General features: G+C 42.4%; 1 protein-coding gene across 8 annotated transcripts in view; it reads left to right on the forward strand.

The window, feature by feature from the left end:
• Positions 1-8,846, forward strand: part of LOC121544826 (kinesin light chain 1) — a 34,855-nt gene extending 26,009 nt beyond the window's left edge. Inside the window, exons 15-20 of one of the 8 annotated variants that reach the window (XM_041855009.2) lie at positions 289-356; positions 450-558; positions 862-1,026; positions 4,588-4,718; positions 6,235-6,301; positions 8,634-8,846. In XM_041855009.2, the coding sequence (XP_041710943.2) occupies positions 289-356; positions 450-558; positions 862-1,026; positions 4,588-4,718; positions 6,235-6,301; positions 8,634-8,699 (606 nt within the window). In that variant the 3' untranslated portion in view covers positions 8,700-8,846. Of the gene's footprint in view, positions 1-288; positions 357-449; positions 559-861; positions 1,027-3,301; positions 4,116-4,587; positions 4,719-6,234; positions 6,941-8,633 lie in introns of those variants that run through there. The other 7 variants (XM_041855010.2, XM_041855006.2, XM_041855008.2 and 4 more) reach the window with 7 other exon arrangements.
• Positions 8,847-16,093: the final 7,247 nt, after the last annotated feature.

Below are 16,093 nucleotides of genomic sequence, written 5' to 3' on the forward strand. Positions count from 1 at the left end.
ATGTCAATCTGGCGACATCAAAATGATGACAAAGGGTTTTCCTACTAATTATTTGTCTTTTTTAGAAATGTCATTGTGTTTTCAAGACACAGTAATGCACTTTAGACCAAATAATCAGCGCCCAATGAGGATGCATTGAGTACAATGCTCACAAATGTTCAAAACAACATTGTGATGTAAAGTGCAACCCGTGAATAGGGGTGGGTGTTTGTCATTAGCGTTTTGAAGTACTTAAATCCTGACAAAATCCTGACGACTGATGGATGTGGTGGTTCTTCTCTTCTCTAGGGAAAGCAGCAGGAAGGCTCCCCATTCGGAGAGTATGGAGGCTGGTACAAAGCCTGTAAAGTAGACAGGTCTGTGTTGAGTCTGGAAACTCATGGACTGTTCTGTGTGTGATTACATCATTAGTTCATGATGTGTTTACAATTTCTGTCCTCTGCCCCCAGCCCCACAGTAACGACCACCCTGAAGAATCTGGGCGCCCTCTACAGGCAGCAGGGTAAATTTGAGGCGGCAGAGACACTGGAGGAGGCAGCCATGCGCTCCAGAAAACAGGTGTGACCACTGTCCTCTTCTGCCACTCACTTGCTTGAATAATAGATTTGCCAGGCCAGGGTCATATGAAAGTCGAGGTGAACACACTGTAGGAGTATCATTGGTCCAGCAGCTTATCTGAAATATTAGCAGGTCCTGCTTTTCATCTATTGTAAACAAATCCATAACAATATCCAACACATGATGTTGATCACTGTAGATGGCTCATGAAAATGTTCATGATTTTTTTATTTTGCAGTCTTTGTCATCTTTGTACGTGTTTATTTGGTTCATAATGTGTGTGTCTCCTGTCCACGTGGCCAGGGTCTGGACACAGTGCACAAGCAGCGTGTGGCGGATGTTCTGAGCGAGCCGGAGGCGCGGGAGAAGCAGCGGAGCCGTGAGAGTCTGACCTCCGACACCACGGTCAAGTACGAGAGCGGCCCGGACGGGGGCGAGGAAGTGAGTATGAGCGTGGAGTGGAACGGGGTAAGTACAGTACATAGCCCAGGCCACACACAGGGTGTAGGGAGGGGTACAGACACACCCCCCTTGAGAAAATGTTGAAAGTTATTTCTTACCTATTCTTAAAGTGCATATCCTCTACAACTTGTAAATTATTTGATTGAAGACTGAGTTTGCCAGTGGTAACCTTGATGGTAACTGTCCTAGATTCCCTATGACTCCATATTGTTGGTGTGAAAGCTAAAGTTCTAATGCTGATTGACTGTTTGTGGTAATAATCACCTCAGTTCTACATTAATGCTTCTAGTCTACACTGATGCTTATAGTCCTCAACTAACACTGAGTGAACACTCCATCTGCTTAAGGAATACTTATTTATTTTCAGTGGCAGCAAGTTACTGTGCCTATTATAGAAGCAATATGTTTTTTATGCTTCTAATTTGTTTGCAGCAAACAGTATTTTGCTCACAACTAACACGTCCTCTCCATGCAGTAGTCTTACAGCTGTATGCTATTCCCTCTGTCTTTATCCGATTACTGCAGTAAAGTCCTCTTGGTCACGGTGTATGTTTGCGAACTACACAACACTCCCTGCTGTAGTCTGCTATACAGAACTTTTCTGCTGCCGTAGCAACAATAACCGTAGTGTCCAAGACAACCAATCAGCATCTCCTCCTGGGAGTCCCCTGCCTGCCTGGTCTGCACCTCAAGGCTCCGGGGAGACTGGTCTCAGGCACATTCGTAACCTGTGTTCTCTACTGTACTGCACACCTATTGGACTGGGTCTGTCAGACACTCACAGTATCCAGTCAGTCGGTTAACCTGTGTGTTAAACCACACCTTTAATGTTGCCATGGTGACTTATTGATGTTGTCATCACTACTGATGCATGTGGGCTCTGTACTGTACATCTTCACAGTCCCTCTGACACTTTCATCATGTGTGGGTTGTCATTACTGTACTGTCTGTACTTACCTGCCAATTGGTGTCTGCTTATGTGTGTGTGTGCATGCTCAAGCACCTACAGTATGTGTTTGTGTGACCTGTACAGCTGTATCCTCTGTCAGACGCATAATACATACTGGGAAGGATGGATGGACAGACTTATACATGTATGCAGATCGTGATACAGTACCCCTGCTGTCTTTTCCTCTGCATCCAGTGGCAGCTTGTTACCAGGTAGAGGTGGGGCAGCATCCACCCTGGGCCTGTCCCATTACTCTAGCTGATTCTGAGTGTCTACTGTCTGCATGCCCTTGTCTGTGCATGCTGTGGTGGGCTAACCTGTTGTCTCCTCTGAGTAAAACCTGTGCTATTGTGTGTGCAACTATGATATAACTGTGTGAAAAGACCGACCATTCTCCAGACACAGTATCTCTCCTCTTTTCCATTTGTTTGTCTTCTTTTGGGGGTTTTCCGGCGCTTTGATTTGATTTGCCTTTGGTTGAGCCTCAGGCCCACTGGACTTGGCTGTTGAAAATGGCTGATGGCTTTGTACAGGGAATTGACTAGAGTTTTTTTTTTTTTATATAGAAACCAAACTGGGTTAGAACCATAGTTAGAATACACAAGCTGGATAGAGTTGAATAATCTAAATGGTTTTTATTTTGGGGTTATAGTTATTGGCTGTTTTGTGGATATTTTTTTTATAGATATACTGAGTTGAGTAAACGTCTGTTATATTCATTAAGTAAAATTCTATTAATTTGCTTTCCAAATGACATAACTACCAAATTTACCAGCATACTGGCCAGCTCATACTGGCTAACTCCTCAGTGTATTATGAGAGATGCTTTAACTGGCCATTTAGGCTCAGAGGTCAAAGACATGGAACAGCAGTTCAAAACCCAGATCCATGCTGCCTTTGCTTCAGTTGGATGCACTAAGCCTATATTTGATGAGGGGGTTGAATGTTTAGGATCAGTTGATGTATTAAGGCTTCTTTAATTCACTCATCCATGATTTTTCACTCTTAATTTTCCCTAGGTCTATGGTTTCATTTATTTTGTCCTGTTATGCTCCTTAGCTGTTGCAACTGTTGAGTGCGGAAGCCTTCTACAGTAGTAAAGCACATCCACAGCCCTACGTGGAGAAATACTGTCTCTGAGGGGGACACCCTTTGGCTTACTGCTTCTGTCTGTCTGAATTCCTCTGGTTTCCTCTTACCACCTCCACATTTTTCTCTCCCCATCTCGCTTTATTCTACCTCTTCTGTCTCTTTCATTCTGTCTACCTCTCTCTCTCTCTCTCTCCATCCCTGTCTCTCCCTCATCTCTCTCCATCGCTGTCTGACTGGCAGGCATAACTCCAGATGCCTTGTTGTGGTTCTAAAAACTTGTCTTCTGCATGATGGACGCCTGCTCGCCTGCCACCCCTCCGGCTTTGCAGTTGTGTCCTCTCTTCAGATTCTGGTCCCCTTCTCTCCTCCTCTGGGCTGTCTGTCTGGTTACAGCTGACCCCAGCTCTATCCAATGGGAACAGGGGTTCTGGACTCTGTCTCAGAACCAATCCAAGCCACTCCTGCCTCCTGCCATTACCTTATCTTACTCTTTACTGTACTTAAACTCTGTCTCCTTGCTCTCTCGCTTGAGGAGTTTCTATCTATCTCTGTGTGGTGGTGTTGAGTTTCTAGCATTTACTAGTACTGACTGATGCATACCGGACTGCTCTTGCTCCTATTGATTTAACTAACATACTGTAAATACTATGAGCTGGTGGCATGATAATCATACTGTATGCTCCCTAAGAGCACCATGGTGGCGCTAGGCTACTGTCGAGTTTCTTTAGTAGTGTTTGATCCTGTGCTCCAAATGGTCCTATTGATGTCTAACTTAAGTGTTGTGATGTCATGATCACAAGGGGGCATCAGAAGACATTGCAGCTCCTGTATATTATTGTATATATACGTAGACAAATGTGGAATGGGTGGGAGGGTAAAGAATGGTAAAGGACAGAGGGGTGGGACAAGCCTTGCTCTGCAGTGCAGAATCTGGACACTTCTCTTCATGGCTCCTACTAATCTACTCAATCTACTCTGTCCTGTCTGTTTGTGCATCTGATCTTACACTGTCTTTCTTAACTTCTAATAAAACTTAACTCTTTGCTCACCCAGATCTTTGCCTGTAGCCTCTTTGTGTGTTCCCTCTCGAAGATAAAGCAGGAAAAGCAACATGCCTCATGTTTTTGGGGTAAAAGTCGATTATTGAAGGAATTTAATTGCTCTGCTCTGTTGACCCAAGATAACTATTGTGACCTCATAAGAGGTCTTTGGAGGGCTTCTCTGACTTCTTTATAGCAGAATTTCTGGATAGCACACTGATGAGGTTGACATTTTGTCTGAACAGCGAGTCTAATCAGATGCAGATGACAAGCACACCCTCATATGCACAGTCCATCATATATGCAGACAGATGTCGATGGAAATAATTTGCTGAACCAGATCTCTGTATACGTGTGTTCATATCTGAACTGAATGTGTGGGTCTATGTGTGTGACTGTGTGCATGTTTGTCTCTGCCTGTGTGTATACAAGTGTGTGTGTGCGCGTGCGTGTGTGAGAGTGTAACCCTCTGGCCTCTCTCATCAGGACGGTTCTGGTTCTCTGAAGCGGAGCGGCTCCTTCAGTAAACTCCGTGCCTCTATTCGCCGCAGCAGCGAGAAACTGGTCCGCAAGCTGAAGGGTGGCGGCTCACGGGAGAGCGAGCCCAAAAACCCTGGGTAACTATCCCCCTCACCTTTGAACCCTTGACCCTTAATGTGGGGCCCCTCCTCTCCACCTCGCTCCACTGGATTGGTGTACTGCCACTAGATCTGCCTAGAAAAGACTAAGCCACCCTGCTCCTGGAGGGATCTCTACTCTGCTGTGGGTTAACTTGGTGGATCTCTGAGTCCTGTTTGGCACAACTCATTAATCACTGTGGGTTGCACTAACTAACAGATTCAAGCGGCTGATACTTGTGCACTTTCATTGGCATACACTATGAATGCCACATATTGTGACTGGTACAGACTCTCACTGGCACAAAATCACTCTCTAGAATAAGCAGGGTACTATTCCAGGCTATGTTGCCCGTGTGGATATGTCCAGTGTAGGAAGTGCTTTGAGCTGACGGGCAAAGAGAATAAGGCAGAGGACACAAAGTGCCTCAGTCAGCAGCTTCTCTTTTTAATGTCATAATTTGTATAAAAAGTCACATCCGTTGCTCTGCCTAGTTTATTCTGTTGTACACAGAATACTCTCAATCAGCTGTGATGGACAATCTGGAGACTAAAGAGAATGGCTGAGAGCTTTAGATTACCACACTACTACGAATTGTCTGCTTTGAAATGCCTGTCTGCATTTCTGCCTATGAAACCCGTATTTGATTTATTTTCTTGCCTTATTGGCTTCCTTTTATTCACCATTTTTAAACTACATTTTAAGAAGGTGCAAATATTAGCATTTCTTTTCAATAATGTCTTGGTGAATTTTTGTCATAATTTATTTTTGTCTGCATGGGCATCTTGTTTTATTTTAATATTCTAATACATCTGTCTGTGCTGTGTTGTGCTTTTATTGACGAATAAACTTTTCCAAGTGAATGGCTACTGCATGCCTCATCTGTTTGCTGGCATTCTGTATTCTTTGACACATTTTCCTCATTTTGCTTCTAACTCTTCGATGTTGAATTAACCCCATTATGATGACCTCTCTCTAATCCAGGAGACAGTAGAGAAATCTGTATTGATCAATACAAAACAATATTATTCCCCTTGCAAGAGGCGCAAATGAATTTGGCACAAAATACTCCCTTTAGTCAATTGTTATGTCACGCTCTCATTAACTTTTGATAAGTATATCCTTCAACCCATATGTTATAGGATAGGGTAAAGAAAAGCAAAAAATGGCATTTGACTGAACTACTGACTGAAGATTTTGTATCTCCAGTATGAGAGGGGCACACTTAAAAAGGTCTGCTGTGCTTTCCAGCACATTGGGCTACAAAGATTCTACATACAAATGTACAGGTGTGGTGCCCCCAATTTTAACCAGGGTTAAAGAGTATGATTTAGCTCATAGATATTGCTTTATGTATTGTGGGGGGCATTGTCTGGGGAAACTAACGTGAGTGAGTCTCATTATTGTTATTAACCCACATACCATCTCCATTGGCCACATGTTCCTCTCCTCACCCCTGACCCCTCACCCCGGCCCTCACCGACATCTCCTTGCATGTTACTGTTCTTGATGCAGCATGAAGCGAGCCAGCTCACTGGGTGTTCTAAACGTGACGGACAATGCTGCCGGAGACCTCTACCAAGTAAGGAGCCCAACTGTCTCGCTCTCTCCCCCTATTTCCATCTTTCACATCACCCAATTTTTCCCCATTGTTTTCTGGGTCTCTTCTCTCATCCTCCCCTCTGTTTATCTACCTCCCTCCTTTTTTTTACACACTACTCTCTGAGTCCTCACTTTATGAAACTCAAATTCCCATTGGTCCTCATGGTTGTGATCTGTGGTTAAGTTGGCCCTTGCCTCTCTTCACCTGGGCAGTCATCTCAGAAATTGGTCACTAATGAAATGACGTGTGTGTGGTAACATCACAGTGGTTCACAGATTAACTAGTTCTACTTTCAATGTTACTCCTGTTATTAACGGACTTGTATCAATTGTTCACAAAGATGAATCTGAATGGATTGATTTGAGAATATTCATCACTGGACCATGGGACCTTTCTACATGGCGGTATACTGGTTCTGCCAACCCACCATATGATAAGGGTGTGACTCCAGAATACTGTGCCGGTCTGTGCACCACTCATCACTGTCACGGAACTCCAGATTTTGACATATTGGTGTCACATCTCATTTATATTATATACCACATTCCGCAAAATACTCAACAGTGCCTTCAGAAAGTATTCACGCCCCTTGACTTTTTCCACATTTTGTGTGTTACAGCCTGAATTTAAAATGGATTAAATTAAGATTGTTGGTCACTGGCCTATACACAATACCCCATAATGTCAAAGTGGAATAATGTTAATGTTTTTATTTTACAAATTCATTAAAAATGAAAAGCTGAAATGTCTTCAGTCAATAAGTATTCAACCCCTTTGTTATGGCAAGCCTAAATACGTTCAGGAGTAAAAATGTGCTTAACAAGTCACATTGCATGGACTCACTCTGTGTGTAATAATAGTGTTTAACATGATTTTTGAATGACTACCTCATCTCTGTACCCCACACATACAATGATCTGTAAGGTCCCTCAGTCGAGTAGTGAATTTCAAAAACAGATTCAACCACAAAGATCAGGGAGGTTTTCCAATGCCTCGTAAAGAAGGCCACCTATTGGTAGATTGGTAGAAATAGAATAAAAACAGATGCTGAATATCACTGAGCATGGTAAAGTTATTAATTACACTTTGGATTGTGTGTCAATACACCAGTTACTACAAAGATACAGGCATCCTTCCTAACACAGTTGCCGGAGAGGAAGGAAACCACTCAGGGATTTCACCATGAGGCCAATGGTGACTTTAAAACACTTTAAAGAGTTTAATGGCTGTGATAGGAAAAAACTGAAGATGCATCAACAACATTGTAGTTACTCCTCAATACTAACCTAATTGAAAAGGATTCCAAAACATGCATCCTGTTTGCAACAAGGCACTAAAATATTTTTTTGTCCTGGATCCAAAGTGTTATGTTTTGGGCAAAACCAATACAACACATTACTGAGTTACCACTCTCCATATTTTCAAGCATAGTGGTGGCTGCATCATGTTATGGGTATGCTTGTAATCGATGAGGACTGGGGAGTTTTTCAGGATAAAGAAATGGAATGGAGCTAAGCACAGGCAAAATCCTAGAGGAAAACCTGGTTAAGTCTGCTTTCCACCAGACACTAATAATCTAAAACACAAGGCCAAATCTACACTGGGGTTGCTTACCACAAAGACCGTGAATGTTCCTGAGTGGCCGAGTTACAGTTTTGTCTTAAATCTGCTTAAATCTATGGCAAGACTTGAAAATGGTTGTCTCGCAATGATCAACAACCAATTTGACAGAGCTTGAATGATTTTTAAAAGAATAATTGGCAAATATTGTACAATCTAGGTGTGCAAAGCTCTTACAGACTTACCCAGAAAGACTCACAGCTGTAATCACTGCCAAAGGTGTTTCTAACATGTATTGACTCAGGGCTGTGAATACTTGTGTATATGAGATATTTCTTCATTTCATTTTCAATAAATTTGCAAAAATGTCTAAAAACATGTTTTCACTTTGTCATCATGGGGTATTGTGTGTGGATGGGTGAGGAAAAAAATATATTTAATCAATTTTGAATTCAGGCTGTAACACAACAAAATGTCAAGGGATATAAATACATTCTCAAGGCACTGAATCTGTATTCCATATTCAAGAAAAACTGACATTTTCTTCATGGAAATCTGTGATGTTGGACCCCTTTTTTTAACCTTTATTTAACTAGGAAAATCAGTTAAGAACAAATTCTTATTTACAATGACGGCCTACACCGGCCAAACCCGGACGACGCTGTGCCAATTGTACATGAGTACATTTGTATTTCTTTAGTTCTTCACTTCAACCTATTCTGAACCCTATTCCCTCTGTTGCCTTCTCTAGGAGCAAAATAATCATCTGAGAAAGAGTCGTGACCTGAGTGCCAGCCACACTGACCTGGCACATTGAAGGTCAGAACTCAGAGTGGAGAGGTGAAAGAGGTCATGGGGTCAGTCTCCTGAACCCCCACCCCAACCTTCAGATCCTGCCTCTGCCAATGAGCTGTCCCTCCCTCTCCAATATCATCATGTACATAGCTGACTGTAACCCTACACCCCCCCAGGTTAAACCAAACAAAACCTTCATAAACCATACACAACCATCCATCTGCTCACTGTACAGCTGGCTACAGTATGTAGGTTTAACAATCTCATTGCACTTTCATCTAGTCGCTGGTTTTCTTAGAGGGTGTTTTTATTGAAATGTTTTCTCATTTTATATCAATATATACAGTCAGATCCATAAATATTTGGACATTGACCAAGTTATTATTATTTTAGCTGTCTACCACAGCATATTGGAGTTGAAATTAAATAATGAATATGAGCTGAAAGTGCAGACTTTCAGCTTTAATTTGAGGGTATTTACATCCAAATCGGGTGAACGGTGTAGGAATTACAGCACTTTTTATATGTGGTCCCCCCCTTTTTAAGGGACCAAAAGTAATTGGACAATTTGCCTGCTCAGCTGTTCCATGGACAGGTGTGTGTTATTCCCTCATTAGAAAGCGGCACAGGTCCTAATCCAGGCACTTGTCATCTCCCGTCTGGATTACTGCAACTCGCTGTTGGCTGGGCTCTGTGCCTGTGCCATTAAACACCTACAATTTATCCAGAACGCTGCAGCCAGTCTGGTGTTCAACCTTCCCAAGTTCTCTCATGTCACCCCGCTCCTCCGCACACTCCACTGGCCTCCAGTTGAGGCTCGCATCTACTACAAGACCATGGTGCTTGCCTACGGAGCTGTGAGGGGAACGGCACCTCCTTACCTTCAGGCTCTGTTCAGACCCTACACCCAAACGAGTGCACTACGTTCATCCACCTCTGGCTGGCTAGCCCCCCTACCTCTACGGAAGCACAGTTCCCGCTCAGCCCAGTCAAAGCTATTCGCTGCTCTGGCACCCCAATGGTGGAACAAGCTCCGCCAGGACAGCGGAGTCACTGACCACCTTCTGGAGACACTTGAAACCCTACCTCTTTAAGGAATACCTGGAATAGTATAAAAGTAATCCTTCTACACCCCCCCCCCCCCCATAAAAAAATTAAATAAAAATGTTTGTCCCACTGGCTATCATAAATTGAATGCACCAATTTGTAAGTCGCTCTGGATAAGAGCGTCTGCTAAATGATGTAAATGTAATTAATTAATTTACAAGTAAACAGATAAAAGGTCTAGAGTTGATTTCAAGTGTGGCATTTGCATTTGGAATCTTGCTGTTAACCCTCAATATGAAGTCCAAAGAGCTGTCACTGCCAGTGAAGCAAGCCATCATTAGGCTGAAAAATCTAAACAAACCCATCAGAGAGATCGCAAAAACATTAGGTGTGGCCAAATCAACTATTTGGTACATTCTTTAAAAAAAAGAATGCACTGGTGAGCTCAGGAACTCCAGAAATGGTTGTAATTCATACACGGTTCATACAATAATTTTGACAAAACCCTTAAATTAAAGAAGTCTACACTTAAAGCACATCTTGATTGTTTCCTTTCAAATCCATTGTGGTGGCGTACAGAGCCAAAATTATGCAAATTGTGTCACTGTCCAAATACTTATGGACCTGACTGTATATTGTGCAACATGAGATTAGTTATAATGAAGGACAGGTGTATAATGCTAAGTCAAGTGTGATTGTGTGAGTGTGGGTGTAAGTGTGCACCTATATTTTTGTGATTGAGTGCTCATGAGAGATAACATTCATTTTTATTTTCTGTGTGTTTTCTTTTTCCTACCTTCCCTCCACAGATCTAAAGAATAACTTAGATCATTTGATTATCACTTGAATGGAATAGGTGTGCAGTTCAGGAGGTTGCAATAGCATATCTCATTCTGCTGTCTCCCCCCTTTACGTCCAAATTGATGTCCTGTGTGTTTTTATTGACGTGATAGCTGTGCTTGTATGAAGTTTTGTGTTTACATTTGGGTTGTGTAAATTGTGTTTTATTGTATTTCCTATGCTGCTCTGGGGGAATATTTTGTTTCTTGGCATCAGAGGTCTTGAAACTGATAGTTCTGCCTCTTTTTTATAGTGATGTTACTTACTGCAATTGAAGAGACTGCTCCATGTACAGTGGGGAGAACAAGTATTTGATACACTGCCGATTTTGCAGGTTTTTCTACTTACAAAGCATGTAGAGGTCTGTAATTTTTATCATAGGTACACTTCAACTGTGAGAGACGGAATCTAAAACAAAAATCCAGAAAATCGCATTGTATGACTTTTAAGTAATTAATTTGCATTTTATTGCATGACATACAGTGAGGGAAAAAAGTATTTGATCCCCTGCTGATTTTGTACATTTGCCCACTGACAAATAAATTATCAGTCTATAATTTGAATGGTAGGTTTATTTGAATAGTGAGAGACAGAATAACAACAAACAAATCCAGAAAAACGCATGTCAGAAATGTTATAAATTGATTTGCATTTTAATGAGGGAAGTAAGTATTTGACCCCCGCTCAGTCAGAAAGATTTCTGGCTCCCAGGTGTCTTTTATATAATATAATATAATATAATATGCCATTTAGCAGACGCTTTTATCCAAAGCGACTTACAGTCATGCGTGCATACATTTTTTTATTTTTTTTTGTGTATGGGTGGTCCCGGGGATCGAACACAGGTAACGAGCTGAGATTAGGAGCACACTCTTAAAGGGAATGCTCCTAATCTCAGCTTGTTACCTGTATAAAAGACACCTGTCCACAGAAGCAATCAATCAATCAGATTCCAAACTCTCCACCATGGCCAAGACCAAAGTGCTCTCCAAGGATGTCAGGGACAAGTTTGTAGACCTACACAAGGCTGGAATGGGCTACAAGACCATCGCCAAGCAGCTTGGTGAGAAGGTGACAACAGTTGGTGCGATTATTCGCAAATGGAAGAAACACAAAAGAACTGTCAATCTCCCTCGGCCAGGGGCTCCATGCAAGATCTCACCTCGTGGAGTTGCAATGATCATGAGACCGGTGAGGAATCAGCCCAGAACTACACGGGAGGATATTGTCAATGATCTCAAGGCAGCTGGGACCATGGTCACCAAGAAAACAATTGGTAACACACTACGCCGTGAAGGACTGAAATCCTGCAGCGCCCGCAAGGTCCCCCTGCTCAAGAAAGCACATATATAGGGCCGTCTGAAGTTAGCCAATGAACATCTGAATGATTCAGAGGAGAACAGGGTGAAAGTGTTGTGGTCAGATGAGACCAAAATCGAGCTCTTTGGCATCAACTCAACTCGCCATGTTTGGAGGAGGAGGAATGCTGCCTAAGACCCCAAGAACACCATCCCCACCGTCAAACATGGAGATGGAAACATTATGCTTTGGGGGTGTTTTTCTGCTAAGGGGACAGGACAACTTCACCGCATCAAAGGGACGATGGACGGGGCCATGTACCGTCAAATCTTGGGTGAGAACCTCCTTCCCTCAACCAGGGCATTGAAAATGGGTCGTGGATGGGTATTCCAACATGACAATGGCCCAAAACACACGGCCAAGGCAACAAAGCAGTGGCTCAAGAAGAAGCACATTAAGGTCCTTGAGTGGCCTAGCCAGTCTCCAGACCTTAATCCCATAGAAAATCTGTGGAGGGAGCTGAAGGTTCGATTGGCCAAACGTCAGCCTCTAAACCTTAATTACTTGGAGAAGATCTGCAAAGAGGAGTGGAACAAAATCCCTCCTGAGATGTGTGCAAACCTGGTGGCCAACTACAAGAAACGTCTTACCTCTGTGAATGCCAACAAGGGTTTTGCCACCAAGTACTAAGTCATGTTTTGCAGAGGGGGTCAAATACTTATTTTCCTCATTCCCTTACTGTAAGTATTTGATACATCAGAAAAGCAGAACTTAATATTTGGTACAGAAACCTTTGTTTGCAATTACAGAGATCATACGTTTCCTGTAGGTCTTGACCAGGTTTGCACACACTGCAGCAGGGATTTTGGCCCACTCCTCCATACAGATCTTCTCCAGATCCTTCAGGTTTCGGGGCTGTCGCTGGGCAATACGGACTTTCAGCTCCCTCCAAAGATTTTCTATTGGGTTCAGGTCTGGAGACTGGCTAGGCCACTCCAGGACCTTGAGATGCTTCTTACGGAGCCACTCCTTAGTTGCCCTGGCTGTGTGTTTCGGGTCGTTGTCATGCTGGAAGACCCAGTCACGACCCATCTTCAAAGCTCTTACTGAGGGAAGGAGGTTGTTGCCCAAGATCTCGCGATACATGGCCCCATCCATCCTCCCCTCAATACGGTGCAGTCGTCCTGTCCCCTTTGCAGAAAAGCATCCCCAAAGAATGATGTTTCCACCTCCATGCTTCACGGTTGGGATGGTGTTCTTGGGGTTGTACTCATCCTTCTTCTTCCTCCAAACACGGCGAGTGGAGTTTAGACCAAAAGCTCTATTTTTGTCTCATCAGACCACATGACCTTCTCCTATTCCTCCTCTGGATCATCCAGATGGTCATTGGCAAACTTCAGACGGGCCTGGACATGCGCTGGCTTGAACAGGGGGACCTTGCGTGCGCTGCAGGATTTTAATCCATGACGGCGTAGTGTGTTACTAATGGTTTTCTTTGAGACTGTGGTGCCAGCTCTCTTCAGGTCATTGACCAGGTCCTGCCGTGTAGTTCTGGGCTGATCCCTCACCTTCCTCATGATCATTGATGCCCCACGAGGTGAGATCTTGCATGGAGCCCCAGACCGAGGGTGATTGACCGTCATCTTGAACTTCTTCCATTTTCTAATAATTGCGCCAACAGTTGTTGCCTTCTCACCAAGCTGCTTGCCTATTGTCCTGTAGCCCATCCCAGCCTTGTGCAGGTCTACAATTGTATCCCTGATGTTCTTACACAGCTCTCTGGTCTTGGCCATTGTGGAGAGGTTGGAGTCTGTTTGATTGAGAGTGTGGACAGGTGTCTTTTATACAGGTAACGAGTTCAAACAGGTGCAGTTAATACAGGTAATGAGTGGAGAACAGGAGGGCTTCTTAAAGAAAAATGAACAGGTCTGTGAGAGCCGGAATTCTTACTGGTTGGTAGGTGATCAAATACTTATGTCATACAATAAAATGCAAATTAATTACTTAAAAATCATACAATGTGATTTTCTGGATTTTTGTTTTAGATTCCGTCTCTCACAGTTGAAGTGTACCTATGATAAAAAATTACAGACCTCTACATGCTTTGTAAGTAGGAAAACCTGCAAAATCGGCAGTGTATCAAATACTTGTTCTCCCCACTGTATATGAAGTTATGAGGCAGGAGCATTGTGTTTCTCAGGATTGTCACAGAACAGAAGATCGCTAGCCAGGCTAGTTTTGATATTATACACTGACTGCACTAGATATTTAACACAAGAACCTGTTACAGTCAAATGCAATTTCCAGTAATAGCTGAAAAACATTGTTACAATCTATAGTAGACACATTGTTTAACAATTTGTACCAGTCTGTTTCTGGATGTTGAATGATGAATCAAGAGTAAGACTGTATAAAGAGTGAAATTAAGCTTAAGGACTTGTACTTTATGAATATCCTACCAAAAAGCGATCATTTTTAATAGATATATTATAGGTCTGTCACCAAAGTAAAACGACGCAAATGTGGTGTTCTCAAAACGTTAAAATTAGTGGTTGTTCGTTTCAGGAGCGTGCTTTATTTAGGTTCACAGACATGACCCTACTGACCCCTGACATGGGTTTGGATTGCTTGTTTGGTGGACTGTGTTAATGTGGGCTGTTGATGGGGCTGTGTGATAGCATTATCTTATGTAAGGAAGGTGACTGTTACATTTTACTTTAGAAAGCATAGGACCAGGGACACCCCCCAGTCCCTCACCTGGAACATCACTAGTTAGGGTTAAAGACCGGTTAGACTGTCCAAGGAACAGGACCTGTTTTAATGATGAACAAGCTAGCTGTCATGAGCAGAGTGAACCATGGAGTAGTGAGTAATTTGCTGAGTGAATACCAGACATTGTTTGAGAATTTCAAGCAGAGGTCTGTGGTATTGTTTACTGTATATTGCAGCTTGTTTGTTAAAAATGATTTAGTGACTCATGCAGTAACGGGCATAGGCTTTTCTATGCAGAATGCAGTTGGTAATTAGAAAAACGTAACTTTTATCCTCCCTATACAAATGTAGAACACACAACGAAACGTGATTAACTTGTGCAAGCTTTTAGCCTTACCTAGTTATGTATATATTAGATCATACTCATATAACATTGTGGTAACATTGTGCTTGTCAGGACAGAATGTACAAATGTAAGGAACTTTGATATAAGCACAAGCCTGTAAGCTAAGTATGTGTTGGAAGCTCCCATTTGACTGTTGATCAGTTTGTCTGTCATCAACCTGCTTTATTTGTGTTTTTCTCCATTCTTTGTTCACTCAGAGTTACTGGAAAGGTACCACAGTGTCCAACTGATTAAAAAGGCACATAAATTCAGATGGCTAGACATTGAATTCTTGAGGACAAAATGTATGCTTTGCTGGGAAATCTTCATGATGACATCACCCTATTGTTAGTGGGTCTTAACAGTCAATGCACCAGCCTCTCTACTGTCCATCCGTTCATTTGATTTTGAAAGTACAATTTTTGTTTGGGGTTGGACCGGAGTGTGTATGTGTGGGGATGTCCTGAGCTACACTGACGATACGATCACACAATTTTTAACTGCCTAAACTCCCAGCCCCTCCCTTAGGCTGCCTGCTGTGCTGGCTGGATCCGCCCATAAACTGTGGTGAAGTGTTTGTCCTGCAAAAATATATTGTATGGTATAAATTGTATGAATAAAATAATACAAATGTTTTTCTTAGTCCCTCTATATTTTTTTGGTATGATAAAGGAGCATTGGATCATTGAGCAGAGCCCGAGAGAGGAGATAGACACACAGGATAATGAGCATTATCTCACCGCCCCCTACTGGATTTTATGAAGTCCACTATAAATACTGTATCTGTAATCCATCATTTATTACACTTTCAAAAACGGATCTTGTTTAGTGAATCTAAAATCTTTAATGAGTCTTGAACAATTTTTTTTTTTAAAGATACAAGATTAGAAATTATATAGGTGGAGCAATTATTGGTTGTTTGTAGCTATGTCATATCATCAAAGTAATCTGTAGTGTTATCCATTGCAAATAACTTGTTTGTTAAACCTAATTTTTCCTAACTGTAAGCAGGTTTCCATCCAACCTTTTTATGCGAGTAAAGTACATGTCATGACAGGCCGAATGGAAACAAATGTTTCGATAAACTTTCAAAATGTCGACGAAACAAAAAATACGCTACACAAGGTGGGATC

Source organism: Coregonus clupeaformis, chromosome 29 (assembly GCF_020615455.1).
Source record: "Coregonus clupeaformis isolate EN_2021a chromosome 29, ASM2061545v1, whole genome shotgun sequence".
Taxonomy (NCBI): Eukaryota; Metazoa; Chordata; class Actinopteri; order Salmoniformes; family Salmonidae; genus Coregonus; species Coregonus clupeaformis.